We start from the raw sequence: 19,216 nt of genomic DNA, 5'->3' as shown, positions 1-19,216 counted from the left end.
ACCAAATGTACACTTTTCATACACAGGAAAAGCTAAGTTGACACAACATCACTTTGATTGATCAGATATTGATTCCAATTATCCAGACCACAGAGAGTTTATACCTGTGGTTGGAAGATATTTCTTTCAGCACTGACAGCAAAGTGCGAGGGAGATGACCGTTTGTGCAGCGGACTGTTACAACGGAGAACAGAGAAAGAGAATATGTGAAGGTGTATCAGAAACAGAAGGAGGAAACTAGATGAAGAGCGAAGATGCGTCCCAGGAGAGTGTCATCCTCGCCGGTAATTACTAACTGGCACCATACATCCCCTGAGATCCATCGCAGGGAGACAAACAGCGGAGACGGCAGGTTAAACCCGGTAACACGCCGCTCAGCTCTCCACAAGCAAATGAGAAACTGTGCAGTGCAACTCATCACTGTCCCCAGAGCTCTGCAGCACAGCTCCGGCAGTGTTTCCAATCGAACACTCTCAATAAGCAGGAAACAAAAGAAAAGATGAACAGCAAACTGCAGCAACTGGGCAATATGTCTTAATTCAGTCACATTTTATAATGTGCAAGAATAGACAAAAAGAAAAACAATCGGACTGCTGACTAGTAAGCTGTAGATTGATATTCTGGTGTGCCGAGGACATTTTATGAATTCCCAGCTGGGCCATCAGACCTGTGAGAGGCAAACATCTCTGGCTTACTGCATAACTGCTACAGTCTGAAGGTTGAGGCCATTAATTATCCTACTGCACAACCTAAGACTACTAACTGAGCTCATTTACACAAGTCTGGTCACTGACAGGATTTCACAGGAAATGACTGCAGTACTAAAAAGAGCGTACTTCTCCACAGACAATGAATCAGAAGCTAAATGTGAAGCCTGTGTTTACCATCTGAAGCAGCAGTGATCTCTTCATTGTCTGATTTACACTAGATCTACAGCATGAGAGGTTTTTAATCATTGGCAGGCAAAGAGCTTATTTAAAGCCCATGTATGCAAGACTGGTAAGCATACATTAACTGAATGCATGCTCACACACCACTCCTTCATTTCCATGCACGCACACGCAGCTGATCAGGCTGTGAGAGGAGGAGGGTCTGTGCCGTCAGCTGCCCTGGTTCATGTAAAACAAGGCAGTAAAATGAAGATGGAAATGTTCACGTTTTGAAAGACACGTCTCAAAGACATAGATACAGTATATCAGGTGCATCTCCCGAGCATAGTGCATGGTTGGTGTGTGTGTGTGTGTGTAGCAGTTTTAGTCGCTCATGATCTTACACCGGCAGAGAAACATAATACTAACACATCCTTGAGATGCAGCATGATTGCTCACTTAAAGGTATAATCGTATAAACATCTTCTTATATAATACATTTTTTTACATTATTTACAGCTGCCATTTTTTTAAATATACATTCGATGTGTTTACAGTGATTTCCCGTAATTACCTCTCCATATAGTCTTTGCTGGATCCAAGCTGCCCTCGCGTGCACGTGGGATTCACAGGAAATGACCCATACATGCAATCCAGCATTACTTTTTGTCATTTGACCCCCTTCTGGGTCCAAAATCTTAAGGATTTTCGTTTGAAGCACATAAAGTTTTGTGCACGGAGTCCTGCTTGAATACTATGTTCAGATGGCATAATCCTATACTTGGATGTATTCATCCCAACACTAGGATGATATTAACATAGAGACGATACAAATCCGTCAACAGTCAGAGATTTGAACCAATCTGTTTCCCTTAATATCTCTCCCTGTAATATCTCTGGCTGGTTCGTATTAGATCAACATGGACAATGTTACGCATCTGTGAGCAGGATCGCTTTAAAGCAAGACTGAATTTGGATTTTTAAATGAATGTGGTGAAATATTTAATTCACTGGCCACTACATCCAATACAGACACACCCGGTTTGCATATTTTATCTACAGACCTATTTTTGGAAGATTTTATGCATTTCATAACTATATCGCGATATATAATGATTACATTTGTATTTTATCTACATTGCCCACTCTTACGAAGCACTGCAACAGCAAAAGTTTTGCTTTCAGTTTGTGCGTTTGTCACGTTCATCAAAGTGATGTGGAATCTCACATGTTAGTGCAGCTCCAAGAGAGGTTTTACACGTCCACAAATCACACAATAATTCTGTTCATCACAGCGACCCGAGTACACCGAGAGATTTTCAAGAGAACATTTCATTGCCAGGCTTCAGATGCCACTGATCGTCACTGACTCAATCTTCAGCATCATAAAAACAAAATCCATGCACAAGAACTACTGCTTCCATTGGAAACTACAAAACTACAAAATATGGCACAAAATATTACACCCACACAGTTGTTTTGTGTCGATCGGTTAGTTCTAACAGCTAAATTAACTAGTTGTTTATAGACATGGATACGATGAACAAGTCAATCTAGACTCATTTGTTTTATACAGTAAAAGTTTAGTCACGGTTCAACAGTTTTTAAACTTCCATTGTTTTAAAACGGGGTCATCTCAACTTTTTTTATGTAGAAGCCAATTTGACAAGAAGAAAGTGGCCAAGAACTCATCATCATGTCTTATATTACTAGTTACAAGTATTCACATATCACAGCACTCATAACACAACACTCATGCACATTTATTTTCTGTGTCCATGTTTCAGATTTAAACATGACAAACTCTCACAATGGAGGCAATGCCAGTATAAACCCAACTATTATACTCAAGTTCAAAGCACTTTCATATTAGAATATTACCGCTGATACACACGCATACAGGATGTCCTATGAAGGCCTTTCATCCATCACACCATGTTGTGACGCTGTAAGAGACCAGCTAGTACTACGGTGTAATGTCCTTGAAGGATTTCAGACTATTGGATCGATGTTCAGAGTTGTAATGTTGGTTCCGACTTATTTTCTTTGTGTAACTTAATCACATCCCAACATCCGTATTGCAGAGAGTGTGCAGCAGTCTCCTATGAGAAGTCTTAAAACAATATGACGTGTACCACCAATGCCAAACTAATTTCAGTGAACAAACATATACATATATACACATACATATATATATATACATATACACACACACACACACACACAACATGAAGTAGACTACAGGATTCTATTAACCTGCCATGAGCAGTAAAATAATATGGATTTGTTCTGTGTAAAAATCCTTCACCACTGTCACATTTGCACTTTAGGACCCTGGGAAACACAGCAGGTCACATTTTACACTTTCGGATGGTGCAATGAACTATACGCACAATATATCCGAACACAGATTGCCAACACAACGCGTAGGCCTGGCAGGCTCAGACTCATCCATATGCAAATGTGAGGTGGAGCAAGCGCAAAGAGGAGAGAGGAAATGAGTCTGAGCGAGAGCAGCACAGGAGAACGAGGCGAAAGGGAGACGGGGACTGCATGCAGGGAGGAGTGCAGGCGAGAGGACACGCTGCTCTCTTTACAGCATGAGGCGCTGCATTGTTGAGGGAGGCTGCAGTGATGCGAGCATCCATGGCGACAGATGACAGATGCCAGGGAGAGGGGAAGACGGATGGAGGAACGACAGCTACCTCTCAGACACACGATGAGGAGGAGATAGCCGGATGAGGAATGTTTTGTCATGGGACAGATGGAGAGGAGTGTGACAGCTCCTTGCGAATGTTTAGCCATAGCTGTACTGACCCTGGTTGACTTTACTCAGGCAGCCCGAGGTGCAGAGGGAGCGGACCGCCCCCGCCTCCCAGCAGCCCCGGCCCTTCATCCCACTCTCTGCAGGCCTGATCCCACTCCACGCTCCCTGAGATGCAACGCTGCCCTTGGCCTCTACATAATCCCAGCGAGAAGGGGGCAGAGGCAGCGACTTTCCCTGTTCAGCATTGCAGCGTGCACGCACATACATGCATACTCACACGCGTACATACAGTACACAGACAGGGGAGCGATGCCGGGCGCTCCCTCCTGTAATTCCTATCTCCTCTCGTGCATTGCTTCCCTTGCTTCCGGAAACTCTCGCGCACACGGGATACACACATTCACAGAGCTCGGCACATTTACAATTCTCCTCCACATGCTTCTCTCAGTGCAGTGCAGATTGGTGAGGAAGGGAGCGAGAGAGGGAGGGAGGGAGTGAGGAAGAGAGAGAGCGAGTGAAGCAGAGAGGAGATAGAACTCTGCAGCCAGCACTCATCAACACAACTAGGACCAGAATGCATTGCTGCTTTTCGTAGCCAGACAGACAAAGCTAACTATTTCAGGAAAGCGAAATGGCAGAGATGGTATTAAGTAAATGTTATGTCACTTTAAAACGACACCACCAGGAGATGATGTATGATGGAATGCGGTAGATGAAAAGATTTCAGATTAAGTTTCAACATAGACTCTAGAACAAGTGCAAAAGGTCAAATAAAACATACTTCATTGATTGACATGTCCTCCCTCTGATATATCAGGGTCTCTTTACAGTGCTGATCACCAGCCGCTGATGGACCACTTTGAATCTGACCTCCTGCAGACGGGTCAGTGTCACTCAACGAAAACAGCATCATTCATACTGTCGTTCCCCCTGAGCTGCAGTAACAACCCTCACTGCCTCTCTTTTCAAAGCAGGTGAAGGTTACCTTTCCAATATTACCGTCAGTGTACATATCACCACCACACTGTAACTCAGTGTCACCCTCTCCTCAAGTTAACTGTGGGCTTCTGTGAGCACATAAATTACATTACACCAATAGGGCAGTGCCGTAGTTCATAAATATGCTGCTCAGTCACTTTCAGCTGATTCACATCATGACGTACAGCACGACTGTGTCCTATCCGACCACATTTGTTCCGTTTGTCAAATTCTAGATTTAGAGCAAGCTATCATAAAACTTATATTATAAAAGATAAATCTAAATTTGTTATTGAACTTTTTGTTTTACATAAAGTATGAAGAGTTTGATCTCATGTAATGTGTAACAATGGAAGACAGTTAAATGCTTTGATCACTTTGGTTATAATGTAGGTGTGTGATTATATCTTACTGTGATATATCGATATCTGAAAATATTTTATCACTAACTATTCATCACCCAGACCAAGGGCTGGATGACAAACCAAACGTATCACATTAGCAGTATTGTGAATCCCCTGCAAACCTAAATATACTACCATTTAAATAATCTGAATCCCATAAACTGAAAATAGCAACGACAGCCAATGAGATCTAATGTCGGTCCAACCAACCATCAGCTCAACATTTAGAGGTTGTACTAACTAATCCAGACAAACGTATGAAAAGAAAGCCTGCGCAAGCAAGTACATGTCATATGCTGAGGTTTTAAAGAACGCATAGTCATCATCAGTGACATAAAAGTTCATCGTTTGTGATTTTGTTTTCAATTCTTCTTATTGTTTTGGTTAATTTCAGACATTATTGTTCAGACCTTGTTCTGGTGATCTCGTGTTTGAATATGTTATGAGTTTCTGACCACGGCTTTAGTTTTATTTACCTCTAGTAATGAAATATTCAGCTCCAAGGGCCTTCATTTTTGTATGCTTATTGCTTACTCCATAGATTTTTTAAATGTTGAGGCAATGGCCAAACATACTCTTTAGGGTGTTATTAACAATAATCACTGAATGTTAGTTGTACAGGAAACCCTTCACTTTGGATAGAGGTGTGATCGTGAAAGGAAGACAGCTTCTCCCGAGTCACAAATCTATTTAACAGCTTAAAGTTATCAGTAATGCTATTAATACCTCTGGGCCACAGCTGCAGAGCACGGGCTGTCACCGTTTCATGATGCAACACCAAGTCCTTCTTTCATGTGCAACAGCATGGATAAAATGCACAAAATCAGCTGTGGAAATGTGGCCAACAGTATTCAGATTCCCTCCCTTGATTGAAAACTGCAACAGTATCACATGAAGCTTGTCTGCTGCGCAATGAGTGTTGATCCAGCAAAACACCCGACAACAGCAAACACGGGTAACAGGGGGGGCTGCTGAGGACTGTAAGTGAGGCGAGAGAAGTGCTGACGAGGAAAGATTGTTGGACGGTGAATAAATAACATCCCCTAAATGTCCCGGGGCATGTTCAAGGGGGGGTGTTGAAGCATTAAACCTCAATTAATTTCCCACTTGACCTTCATCATTTATTTTCTTCAATACTGTTGAGTTTAGCCGTGCAAAGAGAGCCAACACTGACTGGTGCATACAGAAGCCTCTGTGTGGGGCTTTTTGGGTGTATTTTTAAGTTGTAGTCAAATACTCTGTTCTTTATGTTATCTGGCTTTCAGTCATTAGTGTTAATGTTAAACACTTTGAGCTGCATTGTGTGTATAATAATGATGATGTGTGGGTAAATAAAGTCACTGTTGAAGTTGTCTGAATCCCATGTGGTGCTGAATGGTCAGTTAACAGAACTGAAATACTGCTGTGTTTGATTTCACATTGTAAACTACTAAATGTGTTGATTATCAAGTAGCACAGAGATGATTATACAGCATCTATAGTTAGACTGTTCTTTCAGGTACCAACACATATTTACATACTGTACAATAAATGGGTTTTTAAATTGCATCTAAATTATATTAACGACATTTCCCTTTTAGAACATTACATTACAACAAATACAGCACCTTTATTTCTAAACATAGGTGACTCCAATCTATACAATATTATCTCCATGAGAGGGATCACGTTTTAAGAAATGCACTGGAATCTGAAGTGAAACCTAAGTTGCTCCAAAATATGAAATGATATCCTTTTGAAATCCCAAAGTTCAGCAGAAATTCAGCCCCACGTTTCCCTGTTTATTTACTGGATGAGACAGACGAAGGCCGACCCATCTGAGGGACAAACTAAAGCGCAAGGGGCGTTTAAAGAGCACGAGTTACAGTTTCATTAAGCAAATTAGTGCAGGAAAATCCAGGAACCCAAACACTCCGCACGGCCTGGATGCACAAGCACCGAGCTCATTAAAAGTCATTATAACATTCTGAGTTTCAGACCTTTTAAAAACATTTTGCTGTGTCAATTCCAGCAGCAGCAGCGGCCATTGAGCCATGCCACAAGACCACATTATGCCAACACTGTGACCACCTAATGGACTGACGCTCCTCTTGGTACGATAACAATCCGCTTATCCAAAGGAGGTGGAAGACCTTTAATTAACCACTAATGTAAGAGTTAAGAGGAATTGTTTCCTGCGTCAGCCTGCACTGGCTCATAGCAGATAACCCATGCGTCCCCTTGATGGTTTAGTTCTCACAAACATTCATGACGATGCCCGACGCTGCACAGTGAAAATTACAGTTGACTCTCGATATGCTGGGGCAATGAATCATCCGGCCCTGATTGCACTTAGTCATCAAAAAAAAAACTGGAAACCAGGTAGCATCTCTGTGCGACGGATAAAAGTACCTTTGTGTCCTGAATAAAGATGCTGCTTAAGTATTAAGTATGAGCAATAACCTCAAACACATGCTCCCATTGTCACTGACCAGAGCTGCAGAGATGAGCAGTGTTTTGAACATTTGCTCATTAAAGTATAGTTTCAGTTCAGTGGTATTTGTGGGATGTCTTGCATGCAGTTTAATTGGCTTGAGTTCAGGACTCCGACTTTCCAAAGACTGTGGAGGAAATTATTTTTTACTGTGCTAGTGTGTCATTATCATAATGTGAGACCTGACCAGATTTTCTTTACATCTTGTTGTATGAGGTCAGATATCAAAACAATAAAACTGGTTGAAGTTAGTTTAGAAAGAGTCTGGTTTTAAAACTGAATACTGAGGTTCAAACGTGAAAATAGGATTTGAATGTCCTGAACTTCATTTGCAGTGTAATGTTTTCAATGTTACATATACGTGTCTTCAAAGATTTAAAACTTGCTTTGCAGTTCAACAAGCCCTACAGTCGTTTACCTTCTTATCTCCGCCAGGGATAACCCCGAGAAGAGGTTATGTGTTCGGTCGTGTGTGACTGTGTGAGTCCGTGACTCAGTGTTAACATCTGTGTTTCGTGAATGGGGCCAACTTCGCCTTCTGCTGCATCAAACTGCATTATATTTTGGGAGCCCAGTTATGGCTGCATAGGATCTCTCGTGGTTGCGATGACTCACACTTTCTCAAAACGCCTTTTATTACAGGTTTTATACTTCCATTGACTGCTTCTACTGAGTGCACCTTTGTAGTTGCAGCAATGGTTTCAATGATGAACTGCAGGTCCAGTTCCTTTCACAGAAAGTGTTATACCAGAGGTTCACATGCTGCCTGGACTGTAGATGTCTTGAATAGAACCTGTTAAAGCACTGTCGTTTATTACCTCCGCCAAGGAGGTCATGTTATTTTGGTTTGTCAGTAGGATTACAGAAAAACGACTGGCCTGATTATGATGAAACGTAATGAAAGGGTGAAGCATGGGCTAAGGAAGAACCAGTTATATTTCGGAGCAGATCTGAATTGTGGGTCGGATACAAACTATATTTTTCACTTATGGAAACAGCCTTGGTGGAGGTCTGCGCTATCCAAGTGCCCTTCTACTTTTTTCTGTGTTTAGTGTTTTTAGCCATATAAAAATGGCATTTCCATCACAATTCTATTCAGGTTTGGTTCAGTATTATCACGACATAATGCACCAAGTATTATTCTGTGAACTGAATGAACGGACTGATCCCTCTTTACAAACCTGCTTCATATCAGCTGTCCTCACCGATGACTGTGACTTACACGTCACTACATCACAACTAACCAATCCATAGATGCCCACAAATAACTATGTTGTTTTGCTTTGAGCTTGGCTGAAAGGGGGAAAAAAAAGCTTTCTTCACTCACTGCCTGTAGCATAAAATGCCAGACAGATAATTCAAACTAATTCAGAGAGAAGCTGGGACAGAAGTCTACTGTATATGCTCTTTGTTAAACATTGAAAAATCACTGATCTCCTTGATTCATCCACTACAATTCAGCCAATATTCACCAATATATGGTAATATAAGCTGCAACGTGTAAACACAGCTGCATCTAATCATTTAAACCAGATACACATGTCTGCACACAAACACACACCCACATTCCTGAGCATAACGGCAACGGAAGGAAAGCCGGATACTCACAAGACGAAAACTGCGCCTTATCCCGTCTCTTTTTTCCCCTCCAGACTTTGCAGGACAAAGGCGATGTTTTAAGCAAAGAAAAGAGTGAAAAGGGAAGAGTTGGAGAAAGCGGCAGGTCATTCCATTCAGAACTAAAAAACCCCGCTGGATGAAAAGGAGAGTAGACGGCTTACTGAGAGAGGAGGAGAGAGAAAGAGGGAGAGGGGGCGGGAAAACCAGACCGCGATTGAGAGGGTGGCTGAAAGAAAGAGGAAGAGCTAGTGCCGGAGCGAATGTAGGGGGAGAAAAACAGGGAGGCAGTCAGGACCAGGAGGGATGGGAGTGGGGGGGGGGGGGGGGGGGGAAGAAACGACAAAGGAAGCTTGTTTGATGAGGCTGACCTAATCTTGATATTCTGTTTCAGGACCATGGACAGAGCTCTACCTTTTACCGCAGAGGGAAACACTGGGATGTGAAATAAAACAAGAAAAGAGAAAGATAGAGGAGAGGTATCAGAAATATCTGAAGTAACTGAACCCCGACAAGTAAATCATGTGACTACCGGTTAACTCACACAAAACCAGAGTCACTTCAAGTGAAATGGCACCCAAGGACTGACTGCTGATGCAGATCAATGCACTGAAGATACACATCAGCTTGCATGCTGGGTACATCAGGGTCAGGTGCAGGAAGAGAGCACCTACTTTGGATCTGTGGCTGCTGGTGTTACTGCCAACCTCACCTGTACCTGTATGAACTCAGCTGCAGCCAGACAAACCAATAACTAGATAACTGGTTCCACCATCTTCCACTAAACCTTCCCAGTTTCCACAAAAAAAAAATCACCATCAAAAGCATATTTTCACTGGTGTTAAATTCATATCGGAGCAAATGTCAGGCTTGCAAATTCAAGCCAGCACTAGAACCAGTGATTCAACGGGCTGTGAGCTCACTTTCACAAACAAGTGGCAGGAACAAGGCAGGCAAACACATGAGAGGGGTCATGTTTGACACGAAGGCAAACACTGCCACCTGCTGATCGTTTGCCCCAAACTGCAGGCACTAGCTTTAGCAAGCCGTTACAAATCCAATATAAACCTAAAGTAGAACAAGATGCACTCATGGAAGGTCGGGCAATTTACAGGAGAGGGCTTCTAAATAGAGAGGCGGCAGATGTGACACAGCACTAATGAAAAATTCAAGTAATTGATTCAGGGTTCAGGTCAGTCGTACGCAGACAAAGAGCGACTTGAGATTGGAGTTGAAACAGGAGTCTTACGGTGTGTTTTTGGATTTGAGATTTTACATGAAAACCAGAGATGGCTAATAAACAACAAGCTACATCAAGGTTGTCAAGGAGCTCTTTACTCCACTGGCAGAGAGGGGAGGGCAGGTTAATGAATGTCACTGATCCATGTTGTCTTACACCGTGTACAGAAAGAGATGCTATGAACGAACAAGTATTCAAGAGGTTCCTAATGACAGTGTTAACATATATACAAGGTGCCTACAGTGTACCTGGTGTGACGAATGGCATCAGACCGAATCTACAGCATCTCAGACACACAGAAGCAGGTGTCTTTGTGTGTTTCCATGCATTTGAATCTCAACAGTTTGCTAAGAATGGTGGGAAGAAAAGCATCAGTTTGCAGTTGCTGTCGTATCATATTTGTTGCCTGATATCAATCAGGAAAAGCTGCTGTTCACGTCACTACATTTCAAACAGATACAGTATGTTTTCTTTTTTTTTTAAAGGCATTTGTAGCTACTAGATCCTGAACACTGGTGGGAAATTAAAAAGTGCAACAGTTACATTTCTGGATATTTCCAACACCATATTTGTCTCTCACAGCCTGCCCTGTTCAAAATAAAAATAAACCAACATTACTGTGTTGCTTCCTGGCAGTGGTGAGCTAAAAAGCACTCAGTCTCCCACAGTCTATATTTAGTTATCTGGCTTTCAAATTGAGGCCAGAGGAATATATAGCCTGTCTCAGTCTCTGTAGACCTAGTCTGCAAAAGACTGGGGCAGAGGAGAGTCTTTGGGATGATGGTAGGGTTAAAAAAGTGAAGAAAAAAATGGTCCTCCAAGGCTTTTCCCACAGCCTTTGACCTGCAACACCCAATACAACCAAAGAAGAACAAGTCCCCTTGGAAAGGAGAGTGATCTGCTATCAGGCTGAATGGAAGCCCAGTTTCCACAGTCTATTAGCATACTACTCCAGTGTGTTTTCCAACTCGACTGAGCAGACAGCGCTGCCCTCTAGTGGCTCCTACTGGAATCTGAATGACATTAAAGAAGGAGGGCGGTGAGATGAAACACCTGCTGAATAGCAAATATATCCAAATATATCCAAATATATCCAAATATCTTCGCTGGCCTGAGGACCGTGCTCGACACGCAGGACTAGTGCTGAACACACCTTTCACCTTGGATCTTGGAACTAACTTGTATGTTTACCCAAGACTGTATCAGCCCAGCCTTTATTTATCAAGGTTAAATTCCTCATGGGTGTGTGCACTGAGACTATAAAAAGCATTCCACTCGGATTAGATTTTCCATTTTAGTGGCCGCTCTCTCCGGTTTCCCTTACCAGACTGATCGTTCATCATGCGGATGGCTTTAGCTTTAGCCAGCTCCAGAGCCGTGACCCATCTCTGCCGCTCCACCTCTGTGCTGGCCTTCAGGTGGTAAGTGCGGCCTCCGCTGCTCAGTACAATATTGCAGGCGTCCTCCGTGTCGATGTGTGCCGTGGCCAAGTTGATTGTTCCACGGCACGTATGGGCCATCTCTGCCTGCGTCCTGCAACAAAATAACAGGCGAGAGAAAGAGAAAACAAGAAAGAGCTGAAGGTCTTTTCTGTCAGTCAGAGTATTGCAGGTGAGGTAGTACAATTGGCAAATACGCACAAGCAGGGAGGCTAGGAGGGACAGAGAAATGCCACAGATTATATAAGGGTTCACTTTGAAAGCCAAGCAGCAGTGGAAGCACTTGGTTATTTAACTTTTCACATGCACCTTCTCTGTAGCACAACCATCCATGCATGAAACCTAAACCTGTATTAGCTACTGTTAAAAAGAATATTGGATTATTTTCTAATTCACTCAGTGTGGCCTGTCTGCCCCTCTGCAATTGTGCTGAATTGTGGGTATTCTGTGTAGCCTCCACCAACACCAACTGTTGCACAGTCAGTGGGCCACAGTAGTGTAGATAACAAGGCCATTGTCTGCCTCCAAGCCTCTGTAGCTCGCAAAACCAAACAACGAATAGCAGCGTGAACAAAGAGAGAACAGAGTGCGAGAGCTGTTAGAAAGAAAAGAGAGAGAGATAGTGGGGAGGAGAGCCAAAGCAGCAGAGCAAGAGATTAGAACAAAGAGCAAGAGTGTTGTACGTCTACTGCAGCAGTCTAAGACAAATATCTAGGCAGTGTGTTTCTAAAAACATCTTCCAATAACACAACTGCAGTTGTACATCGTCCAAATCAGAAATATACTGTATAATGTATTAATTAACATAATCATGTGGTAGGTATTCTACATCATGTGTCAAGTTTTCATGCATGATTCCTGTTAGGAAAGAGTGACTACAACTATGATTAACTGAAAAAAAGAAGAAGATGCAAGCCAAACATTACGGATTGTGTGGTGGGAAGCTATCTGTCGCTCATTCTGTGAAGCTAAGCTGCAGACCAGGCTGGAACAGTACGGCCCACAGAGAGCTGAGCGTATGCAGGTCTCCGCTCCAGCCACAGACAGCTGATTCTGCTGATTAACACCCTCAACCAGAGAGCAGCGACTAATCAGCGAAAACACATGCTGTGGTGTGTGGTTGTTTCAAATTAAACAAAAAATACATCCTCAACCCCCGGTGTCACTTGATTGCCCGTCCACACTCTTAGAAACAGCCAGCTTGAAGCATGCAGCTATGCAATCACATGGATGCAGCCGTCTGTGGGTGCTAACGTCGGTTCATTCATCCTCAGTGAGCTCTCACCGCCACAGGCAGCTGCCTCCCAGCAGCACTAAACCTTAAAGCCAGATCCAGTCTCGGGTTGACACTGACAAGGTGGCTGCCGCCTTTTTAAGTCAGAAGTTGAAGTGCATTTTAAGTTCTGCCAGGCAGCGGCTTCCCTCACACTGCTTCTACTGGCTGAAGTCAGGTCTTGTTATAATGCCAATCCAGAACAAGCACTTCAGTGTACCACTCTTCTGCCGGGGCTCCGTACGCATCAGTTGTGTAGACGAGGTCGCACTGGGGCCACGCGAAGCTGTGCGGAGCCCGGCTTTTTGGCCTTGCCGAGCCCAAGCTCAGCTTCAGAGTCCTGGGTGTGAGGGGGTTAACATACGGAGTGTGCTGCTGATGAGTAAGAAGAGACCCACACCGATCGCGTCGGCCCTGTGGGAAGGCGAGGCCATGCAAAGGCCATGAAGTATACAGTCAAGGAAACTACAAAAGCTGGGAAAGAGAGACTACAGGAGTGTTAAGGCACTAGTAGGGGAAGGTGAGTGGGGGGGGCAGCTGAGGGTCCTGCATGAGCCAGGAGAGAATAGCTTTACCTGTCAGTCCCCTGTGCACATATCCTCATAAAACACAAATCCACCGATCTGGAGCATGTAATGACAGAACAACAACCGGTGAACAACACAGAACAGACGGCCATAAGCATGAGGAGACACACACACACACAGACAGGCAGAGGAAATAGGACACAGTACCCAGAGCATGAGAATGTAGAAAGGTTTTGTTGTGGCTGGGGGCTGAAATATCACAAGACATGGAGGGAGAGAGCCAGAGAAACGCTGGGGAACGTGTTGTGCTGAAGACAGAGAGGAAACACGAGACAAGGAATCCAAGGCAATGATACTGCAACATGGACAGCATGACATGATCTGCTGAAAGACGGAAACAATGAGATGGTGAGAACGTGGCCAGACTCCCCTGCTGTCTTTAATTTGACTTTGCTGCTCTCACCTTTACATAAAAACACAAACAGGCCGCACACAGGGACGATTATACACACACACACACACTGTAGCCTTGTGCCGAGACCAACTAAGAGCCTATTAACGAGATTAGATCACAGCGGCCACATCTCTTGCTGCAGTCATTCTTCTGATGTGCCACTCTAGCAGGGTTCAGGCCAGGCTCTACCCTGCAGCTGGGAACAAGGTTAGCTAGCTCACCCACCACGCCTCCCTGCACCGGGGGAGCCGAGTGTGCCAGCAGTTACACAATAACCTGCCTTTACAAAGGGACACGAGCGGTATCGAACCCCCCACTGAGCACCTAAACTGATACTATCTAGTTACTATCCTGCAGCTGAGAAGAAAACATGGCCGGCCTATGAATGCCAAGGCTGGATTCACCGATATGGAAGCTCCAATTGCACTCAAGGCTTTAATGCTCCATAATCTTCCCTGAAGCACCAGGCCGGCTTTGCTTTAACAGGTGAGTAAGTATGTACTGAGAGTATTAAAATTGGGAGGAAAAGACAATTAAGAAATTAAAAGTGAAAGAAGTGTAGAGCGGGAGGGAGGACAGAGATCTTGTCACACGTCCTGGTGAGAATTGCTCCATGAGGCCATTTCAGAGGATCTAAACTGAAGCAGATGAGACACCAAGGCTGATATAAAAAACAGCCAGCCTTGCAATGTCAGGGTCAAACGTAATCAACAACAAGTGCAATGTTGAATCTCTGTAAAAACTCATTACACTTTAACAGACGCAAGTGCTGAGGGTGTCAGTCTGCCCACAGAATCAAAGCATGGATTATGGTCCTCCATCGCCCTTTGGCTTCTCAGCAACACGTTAGAGCGCTACGCCTCTGCTTTGACATCAGCACGCCTTCGGACAGGGATCGCTCAGGTTATTGGCTAGACCTCTATATGTCAGTCTCGAATGATGTATCAGCAATACAAACTGATCTGTTGAAAGGGGCAAACAAATACTGAACACTGCAAATCAAACAACTGGTCAACGAATGTTAGGCTGCATCTAATGAGACATGTCGCTTGGGCTAAAGTGCAGCCTTCCATGATAATAGAGTTTAACCACTTATGGAATGTCTATCCATCTAATCCTGTAATGTATGTACTTACATACACTTATTCAAAGTGACATTATTAAATCATTTTTACAAAAAGAGAGGTACATGTATCTCAGTGCTTCAACTTCAAAGACCACAGAAATACTGACAATGTTGTTGTACACAAAGTGTAACTACTAAACTTAAGTGTTATTATAACAGAGTGGTAATCGTAAGGCTATATATATTAAACTGGCTTATTTCTCTGCATAATTGTCTCATAATTGTAGGACAAGACAAAGAAATGTTCTGCAGAACACAATAACCACTTGACATACAAAGACGACAGTTTAATTAACATGCTGTCAGATTTGTCAGACTGCTACCCTTTCACTTCCCTCACAGTAGAAATGCAGACATCGGTGGAGGGGATAACTTGTGCTCTTCGCTGCCTCTGTGCTCAGATATCGTCGGGCTACCTTTACTTCAGGGGAAACAGTCACCTTACAACATAATGGACTATTAATAGAGGGTAGAGAGGCAACAGGCATCTTTCCTTTCACGACTATCTCAGGCAGCAGAAGGGCTTTGGCTACTGTACCTAGGTGTCAAATAGCACTGCTGACATGAAAAGACAACAGACTGTAGCATGGGATGAAATGGGCTCTGAATGTGGTTTTGATCAGGTTTTTCTACAAGTACAATCAGTAAAGCATGTTCAAATCTAAATAGTCATATTTTAGGACAACATTTACTGTATGACTGTTGGAAGTGCAAGGAAGCATAATGAGTCAAAATGTTGCCTTGCAGTCAGAGGATCCACACTCAAACCTCCATACTGACAAGAAGAGCAGTGAGTCCCTCACTCCTTCTTCATAGTCGATTATAGACAATTATCCTTGAGGTTCAGCTTAGTGTCACATTTATATTACTGCAAGCAATTACAGTGTGCATTACCATATTAAGCTAGAAGTTGTTGTTTTTATCATATCTGATTTGTGAGGTCACTTAAACTTTACAGACAGCTTTGACAAATAGTACTGTTAGCAGATGAAGGTTAACTTCATTTAATTATGAAAACTGGGTCAGACCGGGTGAACAACTGCTGCAACGAATACTCCATCTCTCCTTTTGTGTGGACCATTCACAGGTGGTTCAGGGGTTTCCTGGTTTGGCATCATTAACTGTTTCATACCCATCTCATCGTGCAAAAACATCCAAATGTTGGGTGTATTGATGTTCTGGGAAACAGAGGCACTTTGGAAGTTAACTTAATGGGATTGAATGATGGGTAAAAACGCTCTGAGTGCACAAAGGGCAGTGTGACCCAGAAAACGATACAGCAGAGTATTTGAATGTTGCCAAAAGCACCAAAAGTTAAAGCAAGAAGGATGGTTTAACATGCAAGAGCCCGGCAATGAAAGCAATGAAAAGTAGGCCTCTCAGCTCTTCTGTGACAACATAATCACAAGCCAGAGGCTGGCCTCAGGCGAAGGCACTGAAAATGCAAGAAGGTGGAATATGTTGCTGTTGCCGTTGAGGTAAAACTAGGTTTGGATATATTTGATGGACCTTCACAACATGCAGGACTCTTCTGTGTTGAGACGAACTGAATAGTTTCTCCACACCTGTGGAAACACGACTCCATGGCTGGACGCACCTGGGCCACAGGTGTTGAGCTACTGTACAGCTAGCGTCAGCTCACAGCTAGCAACTGCGTGATCAACGTGCAGACAGAAATACAATGATGATGACGAGCATGTACAGTTATCATACTAAGTGACGTCGCTCAGTGACGTTTGTTGTTTGTATGAATGAATGAATTTCCAAAAAAAAAGAAAAAAGAAAAGACATGACATGACATGACGTTCATAAGGAATACAATTGTATACAATGAAGTGTAAGGTGATTAGTAGGACGTTGACTTTACTAACTCCTTGTTTAAAGGACGCGTAGCCGTGTTAGTGTCGCTGAGGAGGGGACTGCTCTTCAGCTGTGGCTAGCTTAGTGTGCTAGCTGACGTCTGTACCAACTGTAGCCACTTTAACGAGTTAGAAGCCTTGTTGCTTTTGCTGCTGTGTGCACGTCTCTACGTGTCGCTGCCTTTCCGTAACACACAGTCATTCAAAGTGAAACATCAACGTTTCTGTCGCTGTCAGCGTGAAGTAAACAGACAGCTGACTGTGTCCGTTTGACAGCTAGCTTTAGCATGATGCTAGCCAGCTGAGGCGGCCAGCTGTAACGCACCGACACAGATCTATGTGCTGGCGCGCGGCTGTTGGCGTTTACTTTGAGAAATATTGCACACTGCGACTTAAAAAATGTACCTGTAATATGAAAGCAGGCCATTGCTGAGGACAAACCACCGTCGCTGGTATCCTTTCAAATAGTTGGTCCATTTAAAAAGCCAGCCTTTGTAAGTATCCGACCCTGGTGCCGGGGCCGCGGCAGAGGCGGATGCCGAGCCCTTCCCTTGCTCGCTCATCCTCCGCCGCACGCCGAAGGATGCAGGATGAACCGGGGACAGCGACACTACCCCACCGGGACAACGACCCGGGCGAGGACGTCGGCACTGACGGATGCGCTGGGTCAGCTCTAGGGCGAGAGGAACCACCGTGAACCCCTTTCACATGACGCCGGAATGGACACCAAAGGAAGGAGAAGTGATGCCAAGACACTTTGCTGATGCAGACTGCAGAGGATTCAGAGCACAGAGCTGGACTGGATAGAAAGGAAATTCCCCTACATTGCCTCCATATAATCGGATAAGGCTGTCACTAAATCAACAATGATTTCTATGTCGACAGTGGCAAACAGTTCACGGCAGTAATTTAGGAGTGAGCTGCTGACCTGGCCATTCATGAAGTGTGGATATGAATGGAAACTGCCGCTCTATCAGCTCAAGTCTATGGTTCAGACCTGCACCACGTGATGTTGTTATCCAAACATTCCTAAACATTTGACATGCGGTTTGTCTGCTGATTTCACACATGGCACTTGTCAGGTCACAGGTGAGTTGATAGATGTAGGACGCTGAAATGTTATAACGCTCATGGCCAATTTACAATCATTAATTTATCATCATTCATCAGGGTCAGATAATGAGTTATATGATCAGTGGCACATGGGAGAAGTTTACTCTCTGCCTTAATACTTAAACCAAACCCTTTTTGTCAGAAAGCCCTAAGGGCAAACAACACGCCAGACCCCCTGGTGCCCCAAAATGCTCCAGGGCCAATGTTGATTAATCTTGGGGAGTAAGTCTGTATTATTACTTAATTCATCTTAACACTACATTTGAAATAAAAAATGCTAAGAACATCAGTATTTCAGTTTATTTTGTGCTTGCATGGGGCATATTACCAAATAAAACAGTTTAATCAAAATGACCACAAACTTTTTGCAGTTGGAGGCGACGGGGCACAATGCACAGGGCCGTAGATACGGGTTAAGAAGATTGATAATGGCCGAATAACAATGTGTTTGCCTAGAGTCCATGACAGGTTAATGTGGCCATGCTACCCACAGGAGAGGGGAGATTATGCCAAGAACTTCAATCAATCAGGCAACACATGCAGTAAAGTATCATGGACAGTGCTAAAATAATTACTCAATTAATTAATCTGCTTATACAGTATATCATTGACGCTTAGTGTCCCTCTGCCACTGTAAACGATGAGTAGATTAGTTATTACAGATGACAGGGATTAGAGATCCCCAGATGATCATCTTGTGTTGTTGAATACAACCAACAATGCATTTTAAACAAAAATCGAATGGGATGCTTGCTCGGTGTCTGCCTGTGATTTGGCTCCTGATAACATCGCTTTACCACAGGGTGGCAATGTTGTCCAAATGATCTCAATGTGATGTGATTGGAGTACAGGATTGTAAAGTGACCAGAGTGAGGTTGCTGTTCTCAATGCATTTAATATATTAAAAAAAGAAACAGGATGACTCACAGTACCAACACAGTAAAAATAAATACTATGACATTTCTGATAAAAAACGGTAGCCCTTTTTATTTAGAAACGCACACACAGACAAACTGATGAGAACTCATGCTACACACAGTTGCTGCTACATACTGTATTTCTTCTTCTTTTTTTGAC

The 19,216-nt window shown here is 43.5% G+C and overlaps 1 protein-coding gene across 3 annotated transcripts in view; it reads right to left on the bottom strand.

Annotated features, from left to right (window-relative positions):
* osbp2b (oxysterol binding protein 2b) overlaps positions 1-17,722 on the bottom strand; it is a 37,884-nt gene extending 20,162 nt beyond the window's left edge. Inside the window, exons 1-2 of one of the 3 annotated variants that reach the window (XM_079270271.1) lie at positions 17,432-17,722; positions 11,673-11,881 (exon numbers count right to left, since the gene is read on the bottom strand). In XM_079270271.1, coding sequence (XP_079126397.1) covers positions 11,673-11,881; positions 17,432-17,589 — 367 coding nt within the window. In that variant the 5' untranslated portion in view covers positions 17,590-17,722. Of the gene's footprint in view, positions 1-11,672; positions 11,882-13,072; positions 13,206-13,635; positions 13,820-17,431 lie in introns of those variants that run through there. The other 2 variants (XM_079270272.1, XM_079270273.1) reach the window with 2 other exon arrangements.
* Positions 17,723-19,216: the final 1,494 nt, after the last annotated feature.

The sequence above is a fragment of the Melanostigma gelatinosum genome (genome assembly GCF_949748355.1).
Source record: "Melanostigma gelatinosum genome assembly, chromosome: 6".
NCBI classification, from domain to species: Eukaryota; Metazoa; Chordata; class Actinopteri; order Perciformes; family Zoarcidae; genus Melanostigma; species Melanostigma gelatinosum.
The sequence above is the reverse complement of the archived record's forward strand: the minus strand, read 5'-3'. Positions and strand labels throughout refer to the sequence as shown.